General features: G+C 37.0%; 1 protein-coding gene across 2 annotated transcripts; it reads left to right on the forward strand.

Moving 5' to 3' along the window:
- Serpinb7 (serpin family B member 7) lies at window positions 1-26,844 on the forward strand. Of its 2 annotated transcripts, none has more exons than XM_058573859.1 (8): window positions 1-85; window positions 4,638-4,823; window positions 11,536-11,580; window positions 12,136-12,255; window positions 18,229-18,346; window positions 20,587-20,729; window positions 23,192-23,338; window positions 25,738-26,844. In XM_058573859.1, exons 2-8 carry the CDS (start codon window positions 4,656-4,658, stop codon window positions 26,134-26,136), a joined length of 1,140 nt encoding a protein of 379 aa, XP_058429842.1. In that variant the 5' UTR covers window positions 1-85; window positions 4,638-4,655; the 3' UTR covers window positions 26,137-26,844. The 2 variants fall into 2 exon arrangements, with proteins under 2 accessions (XP_058429842.1, XP_046284170.1); XM_046428214.2 differs by having other exon boundaries at window positions 12,139-12,255.
- Window positions 26,845-27,113: the final 269 nt, after the last annotated feature.

A 27,113-nucleotide genomic window follows, 5' to 3' on the forward strand; every position in this document is an offset into this window, starting at 1 on the left:
CAGAGGCTTTATATTTCAAAGTTGTGCAGGGAAGTCTTTCAGACTCGCCCAACCAGCTCCCAACCTCCTCTATGAAGACAGTAAGGTAAATATTTCCAAAGTTCACCCTTAAATCTGGCTAGGTAGAGAGGGAGGGAGGGAGGAAGAGAGGGAGAGAGAGATTGGAGAAATGAGCGAATCTTGGCTGCTTCTTGGTATCTGAGACACTAAACTCATCAAACTATCAAACTATCTCATCTGTTCACTTCTCTCCTTCACGGCCTGTTGGTGCCTGGTTTTCAGTGGTGACATGGAGTGGATCAGCTCCAGTGGAGAACTTTGTCCCATCTCTAAAGAGATAAATAGGGAATTAAGTACGATCCAGATTCTATATTTCTAGTGTTCTTACTTAAGGCATTACGTGTTGGAATGTACGGATTTTTGAGAATAGTATTGAAGTCTGTTTTAATAGTGTAATGAGTTACTCATCTGATGAGACATTTATCAAAATTTGAATCTATGGAAAGATTCAAAAAGACTTTTGTAGAGTAATAACTTTTTGTAGCATCACCTTTGACTTATATAACTTATAAGATTTAAAGCTCAGCATGTTTAATAGTTATTCATTACCTTCTGATATGTATATTTTAGTTTAGTAAATATGAAGGCTTCTTTTCAATAAGGCACCATGAACTAGGATTAATTTTCTGTGTATGGCCAAAATTATCCTAAGGTTATATAATGTTTTTTAACAAGCATTTAATGCAGATAATTGATCAATTAGATACAATAAGTCTAGGTCTAAGAAATATTGTCATTATAATTTCATGCTTTATTGAATTTATTTTGTGACTGTTTTTCTTTTGCTTTATTTTAAAAATTATTTTTCTTTTTTAAAAAATTAGACTTTTAAAACAAAGCTTCAGTATTGTTTTAACACCAATAGCAACTTGACTATAGGAATGAAAGGTAAAAAGTTCTTGGATTGAAATACACTGTATGTAATCAAATAAGTCTCAGTCTGCTATAGGGTTTGAGGGCCTCAAGTCTGAAGTTTGGGATTGAAGAACTTTCATGAGTATTGGCTAATTTGCATTAACTTGAAAGTTCCAAATTAATTACCTAGTTGTATATTAAGCTAAGGTATTTACACAAGAAACATCAAAATATGGTTTGTTTTGGAGAAGAAAAACTAGTCTTTTAAAGCCATGTTTTCTTATGATTTGAAAGGAATCGCTTTACTGCTCTCTCTGCACAGTGGCATTCTGGGGAATGCCACACTGACATCTTCTGCAGCTTTAATGTAATCTATTTTCTTTTCAGTAGTCTTGGTTATTTAACTGCCATCCAAGTCATTTGGCACTTCTTTGAGGCTTTCAGAATTTTTTTTTTAATTCGTGCTTTAATTATTAGTTTTTAAGTTGCTGTGAAAGTAATTAAGGGAGGAAGGAAAATCACAGTTCTGGCCCCATGCTAATTTTGATTCTTCCATCCCTGATGGACGCTTGGGGCATAGAGCCTTAGTTCAGCCTTAAATAAAATTACCTGCTTGCCACTGAGACTCAGACTTGATCTCAGATGAAGAGCATAGAATCTTGCTTTCATTTCTAGAAACTGTAGTGCATCTGCATTTTAAAAAAAGATAATAAAAGCAATTATGGGAAGAACATTTTTGGAATTTGTTTTCAGCATTCGTGAACATGTCTGTACAAAGGTGTTTAAGTACATCCTGTTTAGTGCTACCTGTCACTCTAAAAGTTATTACTTGAGAATTTATAATTGTCCAGGAATGTCTTGGCTCTTGTTTTCCGGTAATTATTCTTTAATCTAGTATGATTTCTCTCCCATAAGATTAACTTAGCCAAGAAAATTATGTAATCTGTTTCTTGAATGAACTAATTCCTGTGTTGCTTTTCTTCTCTTTGGTATGACAGTTTTGTGGCAAGTTACCAGGATGACTGAAAAATTCAAACTTGAATATCTGTGGTTATTGCTTAGAGAGTAATTGAAAAATAATGTTGAAAAATAGGAAAATGCATTTCTTCTCCAAGGAATAAAGTAGTACTTTGCAAAGCAACCGGAAAAACTGGGGCTTGAGCAAGGAAAAATGCATTTTGGGATATGGTACCAGGAAGCTTGCAGACCCCTATGGGACTGTGCAAGCAGGTCCCCATACAGGGTCATTAAAATCTTTCAGGTCTTATTTTAAAGTATCTTACCCACATTATTTCAATGTGTTGAAATAGACCCACAATCCTCTACCAAACCTAATTTTCGCAGTCAATATCTGGAAAAGATTATTGAGCTTTTGCCCTGGAAGTTACTTTCTAAGAGTGATTCATTTCATTTAGTGCTGTCTCTGATTTTCAGCAATCAGCATGAAGTCTCGGAAACTCTTTTGAAGGGAGAGAATTTAGCATACTTTTCCCCAGGAAAGAAATGAGACTCTTATGCCTACTTACTTTAATATAAAAATCATTGTTTCGTTTTCATAGACTTAATTGCATATTTGTTAATGTCAATCTTATTTGTTTCATATTTAAGAAGCAATACTCCTATTTTAGGTCTAAAATATGATTAGAATCCCTGATTGTTTGGGGCCCTTAAGCCCTACCGGTGCCCCTCACTGTGCCTACAGCTTTCAGTTTTCTCCCTTCCTTTGCTGCAAGGTTTCTCCCGTAGTGTCAGTGACAGCCGCCACAGTTCCTCACCCTGGAGTACTTGCATTAGAGATGGAATCAATTTAATATTTTTCTGGATAATTTTTATTTTATTTTTTAACTCTTTGGTGGTAGTGGGGAGATTAAACCGAGGGGCTCATGCGTTCTAGGAGAGCACTCTACCACTGAACTGCTCCCAGCCCTGGATAACTTTTAGAATATGTAGATGATCTTTCTTAGAATAAAGGGCAAGTGGGATATAAATGATGTTCTTACCTTATGATCCTGGAGTGCATCTGAGGAATGGGATGTACAATGAATGGCGAACAGCTGAACTTGACCCTAAGAAACCATTATTTATGGCCTCTTGCCTCAACAATGTTCTCTGAGCTTGGTATTCCAAAGCATATGGTATGAATTCCTCAGGAATGCTTTTTCCAGAAAAATATCATTTGTTGTCTTTTAGTACTGATTAGGTTATTGCTCTTTTACCATTTTTGATTTATTGGCTGTCTACTACTAGTATAGGTATTGTTAATTAAAAAAAAACTCAAGGTCTCAATTGATAAAAATAAAACAAAATTCTCTCACTTGTAACTTTAAAGGCATTATTTATTATTGCAACCAAGTCAACACAATGGCAATTCTAGAACACTCCATTTTTCAAATGCCATTTATCTCCTCCTTTTTTTTCCTCCCACACCATACTTTCCCCCATCAGATACCAACTATTATGATGTTCCCCTCTTATTGGGTAGAAGATAGATAAATGTATGATGTTCTGTTGAGCACAGCTAAGCTAGATCCTGTAAACAGATCATCTCATGAGGTATGATGCATCTTAGAAGCTCAGAGAAATGAAGGACTTGACCAACGTCACACAACTTCAAACAGCAAGATTGAGAGTAGGACTGGGCCTCCTAAGGTTTATGACTCTTAGAAATGTCACTAGATGTAATATCATGGCATATTCAAAGGGAATAATTAGGAGCATCCATGCAAGTTCATTTAGTCTGAGACAACCAGAACTGTGGTATTAAGATCATTGAGCTGTGGAAAAATTCTTCGAAGAAATACCAACATAGATTCCTGAAAATGTCACGGGGGTGTCAGTCTTCTGTGTTTTAGAAACAACACTTTCCAGAATTTAAAGATAATCTGATTTTCATTCTCTATTCCAAATTTGCTACTGCAGACCTGGTTTTCTACTGAGTGATAGATCTGTGTGTTAAAACATTTTTATGTCCATGATAAATACTATAGTAACCACATAATTCACTGAGAATCAGAAAATTGTCTTAAAAGAATAAATGCACTTATGGGACTAAGAATGTGTAATATTTTAAATTAAGGTGGTCCTGAAAAAAATTTGTAACAAATGATTGCTCTAACAATGTGTATGGAGGCCATAGTAGAGAGAAGGGATAAGGAAGTGATGTATTAACCTCCAAATTTTAACACTATTAAGTTACAGGTGCTTTAGAAAGCAAAGGCTATAGCACCTTGGCTAGACTATGGAATAATGTAATGTTTACTTCAAACAGAACTTTTGCTCTATTTCAGTACAAACTGGGTGATGTGAGAAATTGTGATTCCCTGAATGCATCTGCTTGGGACTTGAAACCAGAGGCTACTTAAAAGGATAGAAATGCTCAGGTAGCTCAAGGCTACTTGAGGGTAGAAATGTCCCCTCAAGGAGAATCAAGAATATTACCTGTATAAGACAATAGGAGAGCACAGGTAGAAATGCTGCACTGAAGAATATCAATGTGAGAAAAATTAGTGTATCATAATATTTTTGCCTGAGGATAGAGTTGTAGAGTATTGACAACAAGAATGTTGAGCCAAAGGAAATTTTGCTCTCTGTTATAAGCTTTTAGATTATTGCATTTAAGTCCGAAGAGACGAAGCTTTGAATTTAAACAACAAATGCATACAAAAATCTCAATGCTCGTAGAAAATGATCTCTGAACTAACTGAAATTCTGCTGTCTCCTAGGCTGCCCTCCATTTCACAATGGCCTCCCTTGCTGCAGCAAATGCAGAATTTGGCTTTGACCTCTTCAAAGAGATGGACCACAGTCAGGGAAATGAAAATGTGTTCTTGTCCTTTCTGAGCATCTTCACTGCCCTGAGCCTGGTCCGTTTGGGTGCTCAAGGAGATTGTGCACGGCAAATTGATAAGGTCAGTCTCAGCTTTTGCAATTAATCACGGGAACAAATTGTTTGCCCCGAGAGAATATTTCACTACAGTGATGCCCATATTAATGGGCGGCATTGTGAGAGTACAGGGTGTCACATCCTCACACACCTCCAGGATCCCTCTGCAGGTTGTAGCATTCATTTTTTTAGGTGCTGTGGAGTGAACTCAGGGCCTTGTGAATACCAAGCAAGAACTTTGCCCTGGAGCTATACCCCTGCCCCCTTCAGGCCCCAACTTTGTTTTTGAGCCAGGAGACAGCAAGAATACTCCTACAACCACACCTCTGATTCTTTTCATTCTCCCTTCACATAATTACTGGGTTCTTTTTAGAAAGTAATGAGTAAAGGCTTAAAATTCTGAAGAGTAGACATAAATTATGACATAAATTAGCATCAAATTATGCTTTATAATTATATTTATATGAATTTACAAAGCATTTGTAGTTTAATCAAGACATTATTAAGTGAAAACCAAATATAGTTCCCACTGTGTTCTCATGTTTCTCCCTGAACTGTTTCAAAGATCATGAAACTGGACCCTCCTATTCCTGTCCCCTCATTTTAAGAGAGAAAGGTACAAAGGGACTACTCATGTTCAAGGTTGGTAGATGCAAATTGGAGAGACTTTCTTTCCCTTTCCTTTTTTAACTGTGATGATTGACAGCAATGACTTCCAGTTGCAACATTTCCTTTTCATTTTGGGCGTACTGAGAGGCAAACTTCATTTATTTTCTTCTTCTTTTTTTATTTATATATAATAGTGGAATGCATTATAATTCTTATTACATATATAGAGAGCACAATTTTTCATATCTCTGGTTGTATACATAGTATTTTCACACCAATTTCTGTCTTCATACAGGTACTTTGGATAACAATGATCATCACATTCAACCATCATTAATTATCCGATGCCCCTCCCTTCCCCTCCAACCCCCTGCCCTTTATAGAGTTTGTCTATTCCTCCCACGCTCCATCTCCTTATCCCACTATGAATCAGCCTCCTTATATCAAAGAAAACATTCGGCATAAGAAACAATCTGTGAGGTGAATAGAGAGTTTACATTTTGGGAGCAAAAATATTTATTTTCTAAGACAGATGTCACAAAGCCACAAGAATGAAACAATTATAATGACACAGTCCAAGTTATACAGATTCATGTTTTTATTTCCTCCCTTGGTGTAGCAAAAAATAAACAATTCCATGGAGGAGTAAGGTCCTTGTTTGAACCTTCTTGTCCTAATGATAGGTTGCCAACTCTGTTGGAGTCACAGTCATGATGACGTTGACTATAAAACAAAGGAAGGGTTGTTTAAGAACCCAGAGTCTTTAAACATATTCTACCCCTAATATTTCTATCCATTGGGAAAAGATGATGACCATATTTTTTAAGGCATTGAAAATCCATGTATCTGGCCAAGGCAAAATCGGAAAGGAGACTGATGTTCTTCATGCTCCACAACAGTAGAACTAGGGGATAAGGGACCCCAGGGGATACGAGAACTCCAGACTGCCATTGTGATGTCTGAAGAGACTTTACTTCTGAATTTCTTTCTTTCTTTGTGGCGCTGGGGATTGAACCCAGGGCCTTGTGCATTAGAGGAAGCACTCTACCAAGTGAGCTATTAGAGGTAAGCACTCTACCAAGTGAGCTATATCCCCAGCCCTCTTACTTCTGAATTTTAAGTGACTAATTTGTGTATCAAGTTCGCCTTCTCATATTATCATTCTAGATTAAGATGAAGTAGAAATTAAGGTAGGTTCAGATTCTCTGTAGCCTATTAAGACTAAGGTGGACAATCATAGCCTTTTAAAGTTTTCATACCTCTTTCTGAGTGATTCCACTTTCCCCCTAGTCAATAAGGTGATATTGTTTATTGGGTGTCTGATGTCTTTTAGTTGAAAACCTTCCCAGAGAGACTGGCTAATTTAGTTGGTAGTGTACAAAATTTATTTACCCCAGCATCAGAATGGTCCTTCCTACCCCAAATCTACCCTCTCAAACTAGAGATGTGGTCAAACAAAGCACATATGACCACATTAAGAAAACCCACACTTTTTTTGTTTTTACAGAAACATGATCAAGATTCCAGCAGTTATAAACTGGTGCAGCAGGACATATCCACCTTTGCCTAGCAGTTATTTAGACCTTTCCTACAGTTGGTTGGAGGGACAGAAGTGGAATGAGTCCATGGCTGCCCCTGGGTATGGTTCATCCATGTCTGGGGTGACACATGTTCATTCTGTCTCAATAATTCCATGACTTGTTACCCCAGGTACAGTACATTTTATCACTTCCTAGTATAGTGACCCTTTGCATTTCAGATCTCATAGCCTGGAGGACCCAGGGAAAACTCAAACAAAGCCCAAAAGGAAATCACACTTGGGCATAGTAGCCACTATTAGAAAAATGGGTTATAATATGAGCCACATTGAAAAAAGAAAATCTAAAATTGCCTAATTTTAAGTAATGGTAGGATCTTAAATTTTATCTCTCAAGTCCTGATTGAGATTTATCTTATATTTCCTAGATATTCAATGACTATTTTTGACTTTAATATCTATATAATTAATCCTATCCCTGCCTCCCAATTGATGAAATTTTCCATTTTTTATTTTATTCTTTTCAATATTGTCCAGGTTGAATCATGAAGTAATCATTAAATTGCTCCTCAGAATGTACAAACAAAAACAATTAAGCACTTCTAATTTTGCAGCCACTGAATTGACTCTTCCAGTTTATGTTTTCTTGATGAATAGTCTGTTTTACCACGTCAGTCAGGCTATGTACTTTTACTTCCTGCCATACACACCAGCCAACTAACCCATCAACACAACCACCAACAACAAAGTCTCCACTCCTTATTTTATTTCACTACTACCTTTTTTTTAAAAGTCAACTTTTTATTTTTTTTTATTTTTAAAGTGAATTAATTTTAATTGACAAATAAAAATTGTTGTTTTGGTTGATGCATACCTGTAGAAAGATTAAATCAAGCCAGTTAACATATTCATCTCCTCACCAACCTGTTGTCACTGTTGTTGCTGTTGTTCACCAGGTCTTTTCTTGTTCAGTGATGAAATACAGGCTAGAAGTCTGACCCACTTTATTGTTACCCATCTGTCAGTACTGTCCCCTCTGTGGTCTCTGAATGAGCTGTTTGGCACCTCCAAGGGGGCAATAGTTGAGATTTAAACCGTCCTGTTAGAAGTTCATGATGGTGAAGACCCTGTGCTGGGACATGGTCCTGCTGCACCTGCTGCGAGGGGAGGCAGACAGGTGGAAGGCCCATGTTCGTGGCCTCTGCTGCCTCCTCCCACAGGTTGGTCTCTGCCTCTCTAGTATTTGTGGATGTGTCTGAGTTGATTTTGTTAAAGATCAACAGCATTTATTCCCTAAAGCAAAGGACTGGGAAGACCAGCCGAGAGGATCTTTCTGGGCTGGGGATGAGGCTATTGATTGCTCCTCCAAACCCACTCTGACTTTTTCTGGAATCTGGAAAAAATTACCTGGGTCACTGTGGCTAAGAAGTCCTTCCCGGGTTTCAAACGCAGTCCTTTCTAAAATCATCTTGTGTGTTGATATGTCAGGATCTTGTCAACATTGCATACCCTTTTCTTTTCAAAGATGACTTGAAATATTATTCCAATTATTGTTGTGGGTATTAACTCTTTACGTAAATTTATAAAAGGCTGGTAGATCGTTTACTTCTTTTGACATTCTTTATAAAAGACTGCCGTTTTGAGTGTACAACGTTTTTTTTTTATCCTCTACTTTATTATATTCTTCAGATGATATTTTTCTACTTTTTATCTCTGTTTTAAATACCTTTATTTCACTTATTTATCCTTATGTGGTGCTGAGGATCGAACCCAAGGTCTCAAACATGTGAGGCGAACACTCTACCATTGAGCCACAACCTCAGCCCTAGTTTTAGTAATGTGGAAACATCACAGATTTCCAGCTCCAGGAGCTAATACCATGATGGCCACAAGGCAGGCTAACAATGATGTTTTAGGACATTGCCTAAGGGAAACCCTTTTCTATTTGAAGGACAAAATTCATTGTTCTTTGAGAATTTTGGATCACTAATCCTATTATGAGTAAAATTTCCTGGGGGTGGGGGGAATGAGGAACTATCAAATCAGTAAACCATTTTCAACATATAAGCTATTATAAGAGGGGAATCCTTGCCTTTACTCAACAGTACATTAAAATTTAAATTCATTGTTTCGTGTGGCCACCAGTATGTTTTAGAAAGCTTTTTTTGTTTTGTTTTATTTTGCTTTTGCCAAAAGAGGCAGGAAAGCTCTTATTTTTGCTGGACTTCAAATTATGATGTGATTTTCTTTTCTCTGAGACAGAGAATGAACATTTCAGAACCCCAAGATCTCCAAAAATTCATATATTCAGCATCCATCAAAAAAGTTCATAAATATTTTGAGTGTACCTGGATACCTCTCTGCTCTTCCATTTAAAGGGAATCCAGGGAATTTTTGTTTACTGAAAAGCTCAGTGGATGTGCTGTGGCCTCTGCTGCTCTCCTTTGAAGTGACTGGCCAGCCTCTTAAACTTGATGATTGACAGCGAGAGCAGCCAATTGTGTTCTTCCTTTCTGATATAGGCAGTGAGGGTGAATTATTCTTTTATCTAGTAGAAATGTTGGAAAGGAGTAAGATTCTCATAATATAGTGAAAGTTTAAGATTAAAATGATATCTTACTTTTACATATTTTCTTCATCATAACACACACACACGTTTTCTTGTGGACTGCGTTGACTTGTGGCTTTCAGTTCTGCGGCCTCACAATGTCAGTTTACCAAACCTACAGATTTATGAAGGAAGCTTTTTCCTTCATAAAGTACTGGTGTTGCTGTGCACTGCCAGCCCAGAACTGTCCAAGGGCCTCTGGTACATGGTCACTTAAGGTTCTAGTTCAAAATTTTGAGTCTTTCTGCAGATGAATATGTGATATGTTAATCACTCACAATTGGAACAAAATCCACTTGCAATGAATTAATGCTGTGGGAGCAGGAAACATGGTGGAATGAGATGAACATCATTACCTAGGTACATGTATGACTGCACATATGGTGTGATGCTACATCATGTAAAACCAGAGAAATGAAAGGTTGTGCTGCAACTGTGTACAATGAATCAAAATGCATTCTGCTGTCATATATACCATATTAGAATAAATATATTAATAAAAAAATAATTAATGCTTGTCAAAACTATACCTTAATGCAGGAGTGATGTTTATACTTACTAGTGTAAGTAAGGAAGTTTTTAAACTGAAAAAAATTGTTTTCTAGTTCTATTTTATCATGAATATAACATATCTTTTAAAAAACAATAAACTCATTTAATATAAAACTGCAGATTTATAACATTTTATATTTGACAAACCTCTGTAAGCATAATCTTGATAGAGTCTAAAAAATTCTCTTCTTTTGTCTGAAGCCACCATAGTGTGACCTTGAGTCAAGCTTCCACAATGGCCCAGAGGGCAGGGCTGCTGGGGGAGGTGACAGCAGTGATGGTGGGTTTTATTGAAAACAGTTTTGACTGTTCTCTGTGCAGAGAATAGATGAGGAAACGCTCTATCAGACTGAAATGTTCTTTTCATAATCAAAATCATACCTGATACACAAAATGTAGCTTTAAAATTTGGTCAATACAAGTGACTACCTTAACTAAATTTGTTTTGTGCATTGTTTGAGACAATGTGTGGGTAAAACGAACAACACTAAAGTGTTAGCAATCTGTGCTGAAATCTATTGGATAAAGTAAGGCATGTATTCACACAGTGCTGAGTTTTGTATTACTAGTAACTTGAAAATTAGGGGAAGTTACACATATTGAGACTTCTGTAAGATTGGGGGCAGGAAGAAAAGGAAGAGAGAAAGTCCTTCAAGTGTTCAAATGGGAAGGACACAGTGTTTTAGGACCTAGCCAATAAAAGCAAAGATTAAGGTTATTTTATAAAATGAAATTTCAAGAAATTTAGAGATAATAATCAGTAGGAAATGCTGATGGGTTATATGTTTCAAGAATTACTTAAAAATAAGTTGTGTGGGAATCTAGTAGGTAAAACATAAATAAATGTTAAACAAACTCATGAGTGGAGGACCTAATTTATATTGACTTAAATGCTAAAAGTATAACTACAAGGTCATTTTAAAAAGAGGCTGAGTCATTCAACAGATCATAAAACAGTTCACAGGTATCTTGAGTTATTTCGTAAGGACTTTGGCAGAGTTCGTTGACTATATGGTAAACTGTTGGGTTCAGGTTCAAATGTTCTAATATGCTTTCTGTTCAGTGTGACGCTAGGCCCAGTGGGCAACATAGCACCCAGTGTGAATGCACCACCCATGAGCATATTTTTCTGGAAGCCAGTCACTGTAGTGTTTATGTGTATTAACATGAATTCCAAAATCCTGGTGACGCTGAGAGAAATCATCATGTGCAGAAAGAAAAAAAATGAAATGAAAAATAAAGCTATAACATGCTTCTCTCCTTCTCAGCTCACTAGTGATGGTGAGCATTACTCTAGGATACTGGTGAACTTGGAATAGCAATTAGACAAATGTATTGGGAAAGACATACTTTTATCTATAAGGTCTCTTGTCAGCCATTTCCCTGGTAATCTCTGATTCTGACAACCACTCTCCTTTGTTCTGTTTGTAGACCCTTTACTATAACATAGGACGTGGAAACTCTTCCAACAACCAGGTAAAGACAATATGATCTTTTAAAAAAGAGAATGAGACTAAATTGAGAAGAATTATTGTTTAATGAATATATTTTAATATGTTCTCTCTCTCTTTTTTTAAACAATGAAGCCTGTTCTAGATCCCCAGATATTTCAAATAAAATTTTTGAAAAGTTACTTGTTAATTATTAATTTACAAATATTTTACTTGTGTTTTGGCCAGATTTTGTTAAGTTCAAATGAATCTAAATTATATGCCTTTCTCCTACGTTATCACAGTTAACATGTTGGTAAAATCAATTATTTGGTACACATGTTAAACAAACTGCTTCGTATGAACAGTTTTATTCTAAGTCCATTTCAGTAAATTTTCAAATCTGATAACAGACATTATTATGAGGAAGGGTGAAACATTGGATATGAATATGGCATCACTTGCTGCTTTTATAGCATCATTTTGAGTTCTTTTATAGTATAATGTACATGTTTTATTTCACAGGTACTTAAGATTATGCATATACCTAAAGTTCAAGAATAAATTTTTAAACAACTTTTTTTAACACATCTTTTAATAGCAGCCAGGACTCCAGTATCAGTTGAAAAGAGTTCTTTCTGATATAAATTCATCCCACAAGGATTATGAACTCAGCATTGCCAATGGTCTTTTTGCAGAAAAAATATTTGACATTCATGAGGTAGGTGAAAACTGCTTATTTGAGAAGATTAATTCCACTCTGGATCTGGAATATTGCTCAGTTGTGTGTGTGTGTGTGTGTGAGAAGAAAGGATTATGCCTTTCTACTTAGCCATACAAAAGTGATTTTTTTTTCTTATGGCTAATCACATTGCCAAATATCTTCAAAATATCATCACTGTGTCCAGAGTTCAACTCTTCATGCTATGAATCCACATATTCAGAGTCTCTGCACTGATGGGCTCTAAGTAGAAGAGACCTTCTGCATTAGCAGAGACTTTGAGCTGTATTTGGAGGGCATTCAGCACATTTAGGGGAGTCCAGGGCCCATAGGAAGTGTCCATCAGTGTTCCTTTGCACTTTGGGTCTAGTGAGACATCGTTGGCATCCTTTGTGTGAGCTCTTCTTCTTTTTTTCAGCCGTGCTTTTCACCTCTCCTTCCAGAATTTTCTTATATTACTGTGAGACTGTTTATAAACGAGTCCCTCTTGGGAGATATGGCCAGATAAGACCAGCCATTGATAGAAGAGAAGCTCAAATCTAACACAGAGTTGGAAAAGGGGGTCACAGACTAATTTTTTGTACTTCTGTATAATGTTGGTAATGGATGCATTCATTGTAGCATCCTGCCTACCCATAGGCCTGTTAGGCACAGAAGACTCTCTCCTGGTTGCTATGCCCAATCCATGCTCTGGTTGCTATGACTACCAGAAACTGCTTACTTGGTTTGGACAGTTAAGCTGATGTACTGCCTATAGTTTTTCTGTACATATTTTCTCTCCCTCTTAATTCTCCACTCCTCAGACAACTATCTATAAAACTCTGCCTCAGACATTGCTGGGCTAATCTCTGTCTTCATCTTTGCCAGCTCTCTCTGTTCCACCCAATCATTATTGTTTTCTCTGTTTGTCACCCACTCAAATTCTTTGCCCCTCCCAATAAAACTTCCAATCTTTGGTTTCTGGCCAATTATGAAGCATCAGGTCACCTTCTGACTCTTCATAAAAGATTTCTGCACAATTTTTTACTGGGTCTCTTCATATGTTCAACATCTGATTTCTCTTTTCTTATATCCACTGCTGTCCCCATGAGGGACTACTAACTCCTTTAAACTGGGTGTTGATCTGTCTATCATGCTACTATTTTTGGGGGGTACTGGGGATTGAACACAGGGAAGTTCAACCACTTTGAACCACATCCCCAATGCTTTTTTGTACTTTATTTAGAGACAGGGTCTCAATGAATTGCTTAGCACCTTGCTAAATTGCTGAGGCTGGCTTTGAATTCACAATCCTCCTGCCTCAGCCTCCTGAGCCGCTAGAATTACAGTCATCTGCCACCATGCCTGGCTATCATGCTACTATTTATAGCAGATTTCCATGTTTTTTTCTGTACACATGGTATGTAAAAAGCAATGCAAGTGGGTGAGTTTGTGCATGCCTATAGTGCCATCTACTCAGAAGATTGAGGCAGGAGAATCACAAATTTGAGACCAGTCTCAGAAACTTAATGAGACCCTCTCTCTAAATGAAAAATTAAAAAGGTCTGGGGATGTAGCTCAGCGGTAAAGCACCACAGGGTTCAATCCACAATACTGGGCAGAGAGGTTGTAAAGGGAAGCAATGCCATTAGTTATTCTAAAAAGTACTTTTTATTTTAAATGTAATGAATCACAACATTTTAATCATTTTTAAATCAGCAAAAACTTCAATAACTGCCAAGCTATTTAGATTTTGATCCATAATGCCTTTTCCACTCATAGAAGACTCAACTGTCATATCTGATATCTTCTTCTCCCTTTTGTTCCCAATCTGTTCTGAATATGACTTGGGCCACACTTCTATAAATGCCATTCCATGTTCCCTCAACTGCTGCCACTGTCTGGCTAACTTCATTGTGGCTGTGGATTGGGACAACCACGCAAGTGGATAGTCGGCCCTACTTGCTGGCTTCTGTTCCCTGATCCTCTCTCCTTACTGTTTTCAAAGGTGATCATCTCTGTATCCATAGGATCCCAGGCTTCTTGTTCTTTCACTTCCGCTCTACCTGTTCTTCAGCTGTTTTGATTGTTACTCAGTCTCTTAACTTCTCCAATTTTTCTGAACATATTCACCATTATACCAAATTTCTCATGGATCCATTCCTTAACCACTCTCTTCCCAACTCCCTCCTTCTCCAGCAAACCTCCAAATTCATACCAATGCCACAAATTTCCTCAGCAAGTTTTCCTGGGAAAGCCTCGAAGTATGCGGTTGCCACTACTGTGCCACAGTCTCCCATCCCAGATAGACTCTTGGCAACCCTGTTGATAACCCTGGAAATTTCTCCTCTCATCATTTTTTTAAGAGAGAGAGAGAGAGAGAGAGAGAGAGAGAGAAAATTTTAATATTTATTTTTTAGTTTTCGGCGGACACAACATCTTTGTATGTGGTACTGAGGATCGAACCCGGGCTGCATGCATGCCAGGCAAGCGCACGCTACCACTTGAGCCACATCTCCAGCCCTCCTCTCATCATTTCTATAACATTAATTTCTCCCAGCTTTTCTACTTTCTCCTCCAGTCGCTTCATCTCAATCTCCTCAGCTTATCATCTTTTCTCTAATAATTCTTAAAATGTGAATGTTCTTTAGGGGTTTGACTTGGTCATCTTCCACTTTTGATCCACCTTCTTACATAGGGAGAGGTGATCTATGAATACAGTATAGAGTTTCTGGAGGCTGTCCTCTGTATTTTTGCATCTCTCCACAGTCATGTGACAAGCCGTCACTTATTCCTTAATGCCAGGCTCAACTGTATCCCTGCCCCATGTAAGTCCTCAAGTTGGCATCTGCAGGTTCCTAAACACAGCAAATCTCCTGATCCCGTACCTTCTGTCTCTCCTTGTTCTCTTTTAATGAGTGACCCATTGGGTATCAGGTCACCTCTGACTGCTCTTGTTTTCCTAAGCTTTGTAGTGCTTCTTTCCACTTAAAAACAAAACAAAACAAAACAAAACAAAACAAAACAAACAAACAAAAAACCAAAACACTTATTTAAAATACTTTCAAAGTAACAGAAAAATTTCAGGTCTTAGAGAAAAGCAAAAACAAAAACATTTTCCCTCTGAACCACCAATGGTTAGGTCTATAGAGAGTTTAGAAAGATAAATTTTTAATAGCTTGAGATAAAGTAAACTGGACACACAACACACCAAATTTTATGAGATGCAGAAAGGTGGTCATGGGAGGAAGGTTATAACAGTAAATGCCTAAATCAGATAGGAAGAAAAGGCAAAAAAAAAAAAAAAAAAAAAAAAAAACCTCATACTACATCTCAATGAATTAGAGAAAGAGCAAACTAAGCCACAAATTAGCTGAAGGAAGGCAATACTAAACCCCAGAGCAGATACAAATGAAATAGATACTAGAAAACAACCAAAAAGATCAATGAAACTAAGAGTTGACTTTTTGATAGAAATAAACTAAACTGACAAACCTCTACTAGACTATTAAGGAAAAAGAAACACTGAGAAATGAAAAAGAAGATGTTGCAATTGATGCCACAGAAATATAAATGATCTTAAGAGACTGATATGAACAATTAGGTGCCAACAAATGAATGATCTAAAAGAAATGGATAAATTCCTGTAAACATATAACCTGGGAAGACTAAATTATGAAGAAATAGAAAATCTGAGCAGAGCAATAATGAGTAAAGGGATTGAATTATAAATCAGGTGTATTCCATCAAAGAAAAGTCCAGGACCTGATGGTTTCAATGCTGAATTCTACCAAACTTTTAAAGAACTAATACTAATCTTTCTGAAATTCTTCCAAAAGACAACAAAACAAAACAAAGGCCCATCAATACCCATTACATGGAGAAATTCTGCTTTACTCAGTCTGCTGATACAGATGTTAATCTTATCTGGAAGCATCTTCACAGATACATGCACAATAATGTTCGGTCAATTGTGTGAGTACCCCATGGCCCAGTCAAATTGACACATACAATTAACAATCACAGATAATATTAATGGCCCAGGTTTTTCCTTGAAAGAGAGGGATACTTATTTCTCAGAGATAGAGATAGTAATCTAAAATGACCTTGACCACAGAGAAGTAGAATATAACACTATTAGCTGATAGAGATGCAGAGGGGTTACATATCTGAAGAAAATGACTAGTTTATTGGAACAACTGAAGTAGAGAATAGGGGAGAGGGTCATTGAGGTGTGAGAGAAGAATTGACCAGCAGCATTATGATCTCAGATAGGACCAGGTAATGCTTGAGTTAGTTGTGAAGTCACTCATTGTAGATGCTTTAAAACACCAAATTCTTGAGGTGGAATTGAGCTCTTGTAAATTACCATGAATTCTACTCTTTGCGTCATTTAAGTTTATGTCTATTTATGTCTGCTTTTAAGGACATAAGCAATAGTCTCTGAAGAAGGTTAAGGATGTATAAAAGGTATAAATGCATGTAGTGGCCTGTAGCTTTTCCAGGGTTTTCTGGGAGTGGTAAAGAATAGCCTCTATGTAATTCCCAGCCCTTCTTCTTGAGCAACCTCATTCCTTGCTGATATCTTGCACTTATCAACTTATCTCGGCAGTAGACTGGCTCTTTAAAACTGCTCTTTGTAACCAGTATCTGAGTGGATGGATGGGTGGATGGATGAATTAATCAGTAGATGGAAAGAGCCCTATCCGTGGATATGGTACACAAAGCTTGCGTCATAGAGCTCATCTCATCCTGTAGGTAGATCATGAATAACCAGATGATCCTTATTAGAATTGAAAATCCTATGTAATTTGTCAGTATACCCACTGGCAATACCTATAATTTGCATTAAATCTTTTCTCTTCCAATTATGAAAAAATTTTCCCAAAATGTGTGTGTATATATATGTTAAATATATACACTCATTATTATATATATACACATTATATATATATATATATATTAAATTATATACATATTATACACATGTGTATATATTAAATATATATTAAATATATATACATACATTTTGGGGGAAATTATACTGATAAATCAAGTCATCATGCTTTTATTAAAAACAAGTAATTCTGAGCATGTATTTCGTGCAAGACAACATGCTGGGTGGTAGGAGTATAATAATAAGCAAGGCATATAGGGTCCTTACTTCATGTTAAGGGCTCAAATGCAAATAAGATGTATTATAATAGCTGTGATCAATGTCTAAAGAGATGGAAGTGCTCATTACTCTGATTTGATCATTACACATTGAATGTAAGTGTTATATTATCACAATATCCCCCATAAAGATTTATAAATGTTCTTCCCAATTAAAAAAGAAAAGAAACAGAAGGTAAAGTGACTGTTATGAGACATAGAAGGGATCTTGGAAAGACATTTGTCAAAGAGAGGCAGTGACATTGGGAAAATGAGCAAGAAAACCATGAGAAATGTGGGACATTCCAGGAAGAAGGAATGTTGTTCAAAGACTTCAAGGGACAGAGGGCACACAGATGCCCTTTTGAGGGACTGTAAGGAACTGGGGATGGAGAGAGGGCAGAGGATGAAGGGGAACGTGACTGGCAATGAGGCAAGTTGGGCACAGGTCAGAGTCTGGAGGGCTGAGTCCAAGGGCTTGGTTTTCTCTTATGTGCAATAATTAGCCTGGATGGGGCGGGTTAGGCGGCTGTTGGGGGTTTTTAATGAGGCAGCAGTGGGTAAACCAAGGGGGTGGGCCTTAGGTATATTCTCCATTAGCCTCTGCAATCTTTTGAGATAAAATGAAGTCCAAAGAGCAAGTCTGCTGTACAAATTCAACTTCACGTTCACCAGACCCTCTACAGCCATCTTGTTATGTATCCGGCTACGTTTACTCATGTTTGAGGTGTGGATGGGGCTGTGAATAAAGCAGTAGAAATCATGATACAGGTTCAAAGATACATTTCTCATGTACTTAGTGGTGATTTGTAACTACAAGCTCTGTGTTCTTATTTATAGAACTACATTGCATGTGCTAAAAAATTATACGATGCCAAAGTAGAACGGGTGGACTTTACAAATGATGTAGAAGATACCAGAAACAAGATTAATAAATGGATCGAAAATGAGACACATGGTGAGTGCAATGTCTTAATTTTCTACAAGATATGTCAGTTATATGTGAACATTGAGGACTGTCAACGTTAAAGCTGGGAGTTTCTGTGTATATAAGGAATGGCTCCTGTCAATACCGAGTCATGGTTATTGTTCTTTAAAACTTCCTTAATATTTTTCTGCAATATGGTTTTGAGTAACCCTTAATATTTTGAATGCTTTCTACTTTTCAGAAATCTTGTTTTGTGTAATATCTCTTTTGACTGGGAAATAAACTTGTGAGACAAACATATTATTATGACCTTTTTATAAACCAACAATAACCGGATGTAATCTATGGAATCAATCTCAATCTTCACTAGTTAGAGAACAAGACCTAAGATTTGTTTACAGCACTTTTCCATGACCACAACATAGCATTTCATTCTAATAGTGCACCCCTTTTAGGGTTGGGTTAATTTTCATACGTGACTGCTCCTTCTTGGTCTGGATTTTATTAAAGTGATAATGTTCTACTGTCACAGAAATATATCTTCATGTCATTGCTTTCTCTAAAGGATGTACAGTTTATCTTTACTTTTAAAATTTGCTTTATTTATCAAAATAACATATTTGGCAAAGGAGTTATCTTCCAGAAAAAGTACAACTCTTTATTGGTAAATCTTTTTCACAACTAAAAATTAAATTCTATTTAATGTTTTTGTTTATTGCAAAACAAATAAGGAAATTTAGCATCATTTGTTAATCAACCGATTTAAAAGATAGTAGTTATTTCTTTACTTAAGAATTGATTTGTACTCTGAGCATTAAAACTGTATTTATTGAGTCTCTTTGCTTCAGAAATGTGAGACATATAATTTAACACTCTTAAAGCAAAGATTTAGCAGCATATAGTTAACCCTGGCAATAAGAATACAATGTCTCAATTTCCTTTTTGTTTGTTCATTCATCATTATATCAGTATTGAATTACTTTGGTCCTTAGCTAGCACAAGTGAATAATAAAGCTAGAAGAACTATGTAATTGTTACTTTTCCAATAACTGAATTCCATTACAATTACATAGTTCCTCTAGATTTATTATTCAGTTATTCTATGTAATATTAAATATTTAAAGGTATCACATTGATAGTATCTTTTCCCCTTTGTCTCAGTTATTTATTTCTCTTTCTCATACAAACCTATATGTGATTATCATTTGTATAAGCATATGTCCTCAACACTTATTCGGGAAAGAAACTTCATACCCTTGCCAATACCCTAAACAACCCACCCGCGTCTTACTGCCCCTCTCTCTTCACAACACCAGAGCCATCTGTTTGAGAAGTCGATCTCATCCATCATGACCTGCCTCTCCTTGTCTTTCAGTGAAATCTGAATGGCCCCCATCACCTTCAGGATAATCCAGAATTCTTACCAGACCTTCCTTCAACCTTTCCAGCTTCTCCTTCTCCCTGACACATAGGGATGAATTAGGGTTTCCTCCAAATACACTTCCCCTCCAGGATTCCATATCTTTGAACAATCAGTCTTGCTTTATGGAAGCTCCCCTTGCCCCCTTAAAGTGCCCTCAGACTCAAGCAGACAGCCCTTTCCATGGTGATGAATCCTAACCTGCACCCCTGTAGCTCACGGATCCCACCTGTGTGCCACTGGAATGTCCCAGCTGCTTGGTCAGGTTGTTAAATCCCCTGTGTTTAAACTATGGGCTGGAAGGTTGCATGGGCTATGACTTTCATGGTTTCAATTCAAGTACCCAGAATAGTGGATGGCATCTAGCAAAAATCTCATTAATAAGGAATGAGGAAAGAATCAGCCCTTTCAGCTGAATGAAGTTATCTATACTTGAAGTGCCGCAGTAGCCCAGGTGGCCCTATCAGTGCAGTAAAGGCCATTTGGTGCTTATGAACAGGGGCTCTGCAAATTTTCATCCCAGGTAGGAAATCCTATTGCCATTGCTTTCTTGCGGTGTGACTTTATATTAGTTCCTTAATCTCTCCGTGTCCCAGTTTTCTAACAGAAAACAAATAATAATAATGCCTGCCTCATAGAGATTTTAGAAAGATTCAACCAATATTGCACTTGAAGCATTTAGAAAGTGCTAGACCCATTAATTACCTATAGGTTATCACTAATAATCATGGTTATCAGTGTGATTATTACTTGGTTGGAGAAAGACTTCATGCCCATTAATGATCTTTGAAAGCAGTTTTTACATTTACATTAAGAATTAATTTTTTTCCCTCAATTTATTTTTTAAAAGGCAAAATAAAGAAGGTGTTTAGCGATGGCAGCATCAGCTCCTCCGCGGTCATGGTGCTGATAAATGCGGTGTACTTCAAGGGCCAGTGGGAGTCGGCCTTCACCAAGAACGAGACCTTAAATTGCCGGTTCAACTCTCCCAAGGTTTGTACATCTCCTGCATTACACAGGAGGCTTTCCCCCACTAGTATTTCTTTGCAGGAAATTGTGGTATTTACACAGGCAAACGGTCGGCTTTCCATTTCTTCTGCATTACCAAGCAATGCTTTATAAAGCAAATGCTAGTATAGGTTACAAAACACACTGAAGGGATCTTTGTAAACTGATATATCTTTAGACATATTCCCTATTGAAACAAGTATTAAAGTATGAATTTATTTTAAGATATTCCAATTGGAAGACTATGGAAAAGAAAACACAACAAAAGTGTATGTTATTTTATGTGTTTTTAAAGTGTGGGCTCCAACACTCATTTATCATCAATAATTTTCCTGAGTCAAAGAAAGGATATATTTCTTTTGATAAAGGATGAAGTTATATTTAGTAAACTTATGTCTTTACAAATATACCTATTTCTTTAAATAGTTATTTTTTTAACATAAAGCATCTTATTACAAAGCTTAAGCATAGACTCTTGGTTCAGTATTTAGTTTGTAATAGTATAGGGGAAACATCAGAAGCCTTGGAATCACCCATGTTGGGGTCCCTGCCTAGCTTTACTGAAGCTGTGTTGGCCGAGGCAAGTGAACTGTGGTGGACCACCTCTTCCTACGCAAAACAAAGTGATTTGTTTAGTTGACATTCAAGATTCTTTTCAATCACTCAGCCTTTTATGTTGAAGCAGAGAAACTCAGATTTAACTTTTAAATTTAGTTTTATTTTCCAAGTGGTATTTTGGTATTTCTCTTTGGTATAGTCTGTCTGCACCTTCTATTGGAAGTTATGGACCGGGAAATGCTGGGAGCTGATAGCAATTAAAGATAAGTGAATGAGTCAGGAGGAGGGAAGTAAAAGGCAATCTAAGCAGGCGCTGTGTGCAGGTATGGTAACTCCAGGGAGAGCCAGGAGAGACACCAGTGCAGAGCAGAACTGGGACTAGACTGCACCCTGCGTTGGCTGCCTGGACTGCAGGCCAGGCCTGCTCTGTGTCCCCGACCTGGGGTCCTAAGTCAGAGCCTAGTGGAGCAAATTCATGGTGTGTGTGTCTCTATGAGAAGAAAGAGTTTGGCACAGATATATTTTGAAAATTGCATATGACAAAATAATAAATATAATAAATCCTAACAAAATACAGCTCTGTCTTCTAAAGATATTAACTGGATAATAGTAATATGAAGCACACTAGGGAGTATTAGAATTTCAGTGACTGAGTTTCCCACTCTTTCCTCAGCCTTTTCCCCAGTTGATGGTATAGTTCTATAGTAAATTCCATTTGTTTCCTCCTTTCCAACAGTGAAGGCAAAGCACAAAACATTCCTGTCTCCTGGATTTTTTTTGCTTCTAATAGAGTTTTGTTTTTTAAAGTATTCATATATATATATATATATATTCATATATATATATATATATATATATATATATATATAGAGAGAGAGAGAGAGAGAGAGAGAGAGACTGTGTGTTCTATCATGGACTAGGCTATGGAATCTTGATTAATGGCATTAATGTTGGTTGCACCAAATTAAAAATTGGTGAAATCACCCCTTTAGCATGTGTAATTCTTTCCCTGCCCCAGTATAGAAAATATAATGTTATGGTATGAAATCCTTATCCCACTTATACCAAGCTCAATTATTTTGACCTGACTCACTGGGCAAATGCTACCTGTTCACTGCTTATGTGTGTCCTTTCTAAGGATCAGACTGTAAGTCAAAAGAGGCAAATTTCCTGAGGGAGAAGGATCTTTGGTTCAAGGACAGAGAAATGACCTCCCCATGTAAAACCATTTGTCCTGAAAGGAGGTATTGTAAGAAATGTTGACAAGTTTGCAGATTATAATATCATTAGCAAAAAGACAGTCCATTACATCTCTCTGGTGTTCCTAAATCTATGAACAGCATCTTTGAGACAATAGCTATTGTGCTTCTTCAAGTGAACTTAAGGGATACTATCAAATCTTTTGCAGGAATTTTTAATTTTCCAAGACTTCATCTTTAAACTGTGTAATTTTGATAATCCTAGTCCGTAGTTTATTCTGATAAGAGAGAACATCCATAGCATTCATTTTCACTGTATTGCTATTTAGTAATTATCCATTGCCTGTTAGACTTTTCAGTTATAACAGTAAGTGCAAGGCCAAGTTCTAGCTGCTAATACATTAGCTGACACAGTCCTCATAATCCACTGCAGCAAGAATTCTTGCCATCTCCATCATGTAGGTGTGGAAATGGAGATACAGGTAAGAAGTAGCTTATCCAAGTCACACAGTTGAGACCAGAGGGTAAACTCAAAGCCTGTGCTTTTACAACTAGGCTGTGCCCCAATGAAAGCAGCATGTCAGAAAAAGTCTACAGCTTTGACTAAGAAGTATAATATTTTTCATATGCACTCAGCCAGTAAATAAAGTAAGTGGGATTATGAATTACTTTTTGTGACTTGACTTGCAGTGTCCTGGGAAGCCAGTTGCCATGATGCATCAAGAGCGGAAGTTCAACTTGTCCACTATTCAGGATCCATCCATGCAGGTTCTCCAGCTCAGGTATCACAGTGGCATAAGCATGTACATTCTGCTGCCCGAGAACGACCTATCTCAAGTAAGTGACTGGTCACTTCCACTCCTGGGGAATATTAAGACCTTTAGGAAACTCTTGGTTGTGTTTTTATCCATCAATTTTAAGATTTCAGGTTAGGCTGTTAGATACTTACCTATTTATTTGACAAATATTTAAGGAGTACCTACGAATGTGCCAAACACCATTACAGATGATGAGACTGAAATATCTCAGTTTATCACAACAGTGGTTGAATAGCTATAAACTTTGGACACTCTCAGATCTAGCCATGGAGTTCAAAACACATGAGCTTAGGTCTTTTTAACTCTTGGTTATGAAGAGTCTTTAATGTTATGAAATTTTTGTTTGGCCAACCACCTTCAGTTGGCAGGAAATACTGGCATCATGAGCCTTTGGAGAATGAAAATGTATAGCATCAGACTGTGCCGCCGTGTCTCTGGTGCCAAGTGGTGATTAGGGATGTCACAGGAGAAACAGACCAGCACAGTGCAGGAACAGACGGTGGTGGCTGAGCAAACCAGGTGTCGTCACTCTATCTCAGATCTTGCTTTTCTTCCAGCCCTTCTTCCATTTATCCTCCGCCTGAACTTGGCTCTTTCTGTTTGTGACCTGCCATCCCAGAGGCCTTGGTTGGTCACCTCTCCCTTCCCTGCTCTCTCAATAAAAATAAATAATCTGACACCATTAATTGAATACCTCCTACATTGCAGGCCATGGGCTCTCCATTTCATTTCTACTATTTCATTTGATTCTAACAGCAACTGTGTGAGAAAGGGAAAAGAGGCTCGTGGGATTTAATTTGTCTCACAGCTGCATATGTGCAAATATATGTGTGTGTGTGTGTGTATGCGCATGTCAACTACAGTAAAAAGTTACAAATGCAATTTAAAATATTGGCTATGTTTTGATCTGGAAAACAAGGAAAATTCATTGTAATATAATTGGAAAGTAGGAACAGTGTAAAAAAACCAATGCGTCCACTCTCCAGTCCATCTTTTTCCTATGATTCAAAAACAAAACTTTATAGCTTTGGAAATTCAGTTTCTACATAGAAGACCCCTGAATTATTGTAATGACTTTCTTTAGTTTTTTTTTTATCTTAATATTCTTTTTAGTAAGGAACCACAGAGAAAAATGAAGATTAAAATCTAAAACATGATAATATAAAATAGTGATACTCAGATTAATTGAACAATTCACTTGATAAGCTTCATAACAATTATATTTTACCACACATAATTGTTTTACCTTAAAATATTGGCATTAGTGCAGAAAGTAGCCCATATGAAACAAAAATTGGCAGAAGAGAAAATTTGTTCTTGTACTTATTGTCTGAGATTTTTCCTATAATAATTTACCTAATAACATGTGAATTAGATTCATAAAATTTCTCACACTACAAAAGCTCAAATACTTATATTTCTGCATAATCAGATAATGATAAGGAAGTGGGCACTTAGTAAGCTGAGAAAAAACTCAGTTTAGAATAAAAAATCATTATAGATTAGCCACAAACTGGAAAATTTACACACAGAATTTTCAAATGTACTAAACTTGATTATATGAATCAATGTTCTTAATAAAAATACAAGTGAAGCTTAATGTATATGAAAAGGTATGTAAACATTTCAGTGAATCTAAATTTGAAAAGAATGCCCATATATGAGATTTCTGAAAATGTTCATGAAAAATCTCCCCATTCTAAATCTGGAAGAATCTATGATCAATTCTTAGTATCCAAGAGCCGGCAAATTCAATTTGTGAGTTGTCGTTTGGGGCAGCAACGGCATTGGAGGGAAGGGTGGGCTCCTGGTTGTGTAACTGAGGTTGTGCACTGTGCACCCCGAGCACACCTCCCTACGTCCCTTGAGATTCCATCTTCTCATGTGTTGGCCAAGAGAGTTATTGGATCCAGACCTCCCTGGGGTTGTGGATATTGGTCACCAAGCTCCCAGGGCTGCGGCTCTGGATCTTTTTTTTCAAGCCACCTTGGTTTTCATTGATTTGCTCCTGTAAGTTGTGCAAACATTATTATTTTCTGTCTTTTGTGAAAGGTAAATGATTACAAAACTCTGGTTTAAATGACTGCTGAGCTCTTGTTTCAATTGGATCCTTCATCCAGCCATATTTCACTTTGGCTGTATTTGTTCCTATGTGGGCAGAGAACAGAGAAGATAGGAAGTGCTTGCAAGTCAGGCCTCATCATAGGGGAGAAATTAAACATGGGGTTTATTTTTTTAAATGTACTTGAACTATCATTTAAATCACATTCCCTTCCCAGGCTCCTCCAGTTCCCATTCATATACCTAAATTCACAAATTCAAGAGTGGGTAATAATGGAAAACTGTTTGTCTTGGCAGCTATTGCTTCATATTTTCTTAACCATAAGATTCTAAATGGCATTTACAATATTCCTACAGGTTGAGAACAAACTGTCCTTTCGGAATCTAATGAAGTGGACCAATCCAAGAAAAATGACCTCTCAGTATGTGGAGGTGTTTCTTCCGAAGTTCAAGATAGAGAAGAACTATGAAATGAAAGGGCATTTGAGCACCCTGGGGCTGAAGGATATCTTTGATGAGTCCAGAGCTGATCTCTCTGGAATAGCTTCAGGAGGTCGCCTCTATATATCAAAACTAATGCACAAGTCTTACATAGAGGTCACCGAGGAGGGCTCAGAGGCAACTGCTGCCACAGAAAATAACATTGTGGAAAAGCAGCTCCCTGACTCGACGGTGTTTAAAGCTGATCACCCCTTCCTGTTTGTCATCAGGAAGAATGACATCATCTTATTTGGTGGCAAAGTTGCTTGCCCTTGAATATCCAATTGGTTTCTAGTATAATCGTCCCTGTGACATCAATGATATGCCCTATGTAAATAGATTTGCTGAGTTGGAATCGTGTGGTGTTCCTTTAACTTTATTTCTTCCTAACATTGGCCAGCAGATAATTTCGGTGACCCAACCCCTCTCAGATGCCTGGTTGGTTGTCTTGATCCCTGAGCTTAGCCTTTCTACTTCTATCTGGTCCCTGGTTTCTAATTTCATTGGCTTTCCACCCACACTCCTTCCTGCCATTCTCCTCTATAGCCTATCTAGGGATGATGGAGCTTGCTTACAGGCAGTGAGAAGGTAGAAGCAGCACTAGGAATCCTTTTTGAAACTCTAGACACTGCAGATTTTCTAGCTTGGTTCTGAATGATCTGGGAACTAAGACTGGTGTTTCCTAGAAATCAGTGTGAAGGAAAACTTCCTGGCTGACCTTAGAAGACATGAAAGCTGACTTTAATGCATTTGATTTTAACTCAATGTATAGTCTATATGCTAAAAAACTATGGAATTGGGATTGGGGACCAACAAAATATTTTATTAATGATTTTAAGTTGTCACCTTTGGGCTTTCCTTAATAGACTTAATATGTATGTACATAGTTTTTCAGATATTAAGCACCTTCACCTGTTGGTTCATATGTTGTAAAGTTCACACGTTTTTCCTTTATTTATCAAAATAAAGAAAATACCACATCTGTATAGTGTGATTGTTTTCCTCTAACCAGTTGTGACACTATCAGAACTTTCTTTTTTTTTTCCTCGCCCAAACAAAAATTCTATGAAAGGAAAAAAAGTGTTTTTTTGTAAAATAAGTCTGATTTGGTTCAATTTCACTAATTTATGACACATAAAGTCACTTTTACAATTCTACAGACTGATGAGCTAATCATAAGTACTAGTATTTAAATTCATGAGAAAATGATTCATAAATATGACTATAAGCCATTAAGTGTTTAGAGCTGATCA

The sequence above is a fragment of the Marmota monax genome, unplaced genomic scaffold (genome assembly GCF_021218885.2).
Source record: "Marmota monax isolate L192 unplaced genomic scaffold, Marmota_monax_Labrador192_F-V1.1 WCK01_AAM20220418_F8-fsc00201, whole genome shotgun sequence".
Classification (NCBI taxonomy): domain Eukaryota; kingdom Metazoa; phylum Chordata; class Mammalia; order Rodentia; family Sciuridae; genus Marmota; species Marmota monax.

Coding starts and splice junctions, on each gene's coding strand:
- Serpinb7 (XM_058573859.1), top strand. CDS start 4,656: ATGGCCTCCCTTGCTGCAGCAAATGCAGAATTTGGCTTTGACCTCTTC. Junction 11,581..12,135: donor GAAACTCTTCCAACAACCAG/GTAAAGACAATA, acceptor ATCTTTTAATAG/CAGCCAGGACTCCAGTATCA. Junction 20,730..23,191: donor GCCGGTTCAACTCTCCCAAG/GTTTGTACATCT, acceptor CTTGACTTGCAG/TGTCCTGGGAAGCCAGTTGC.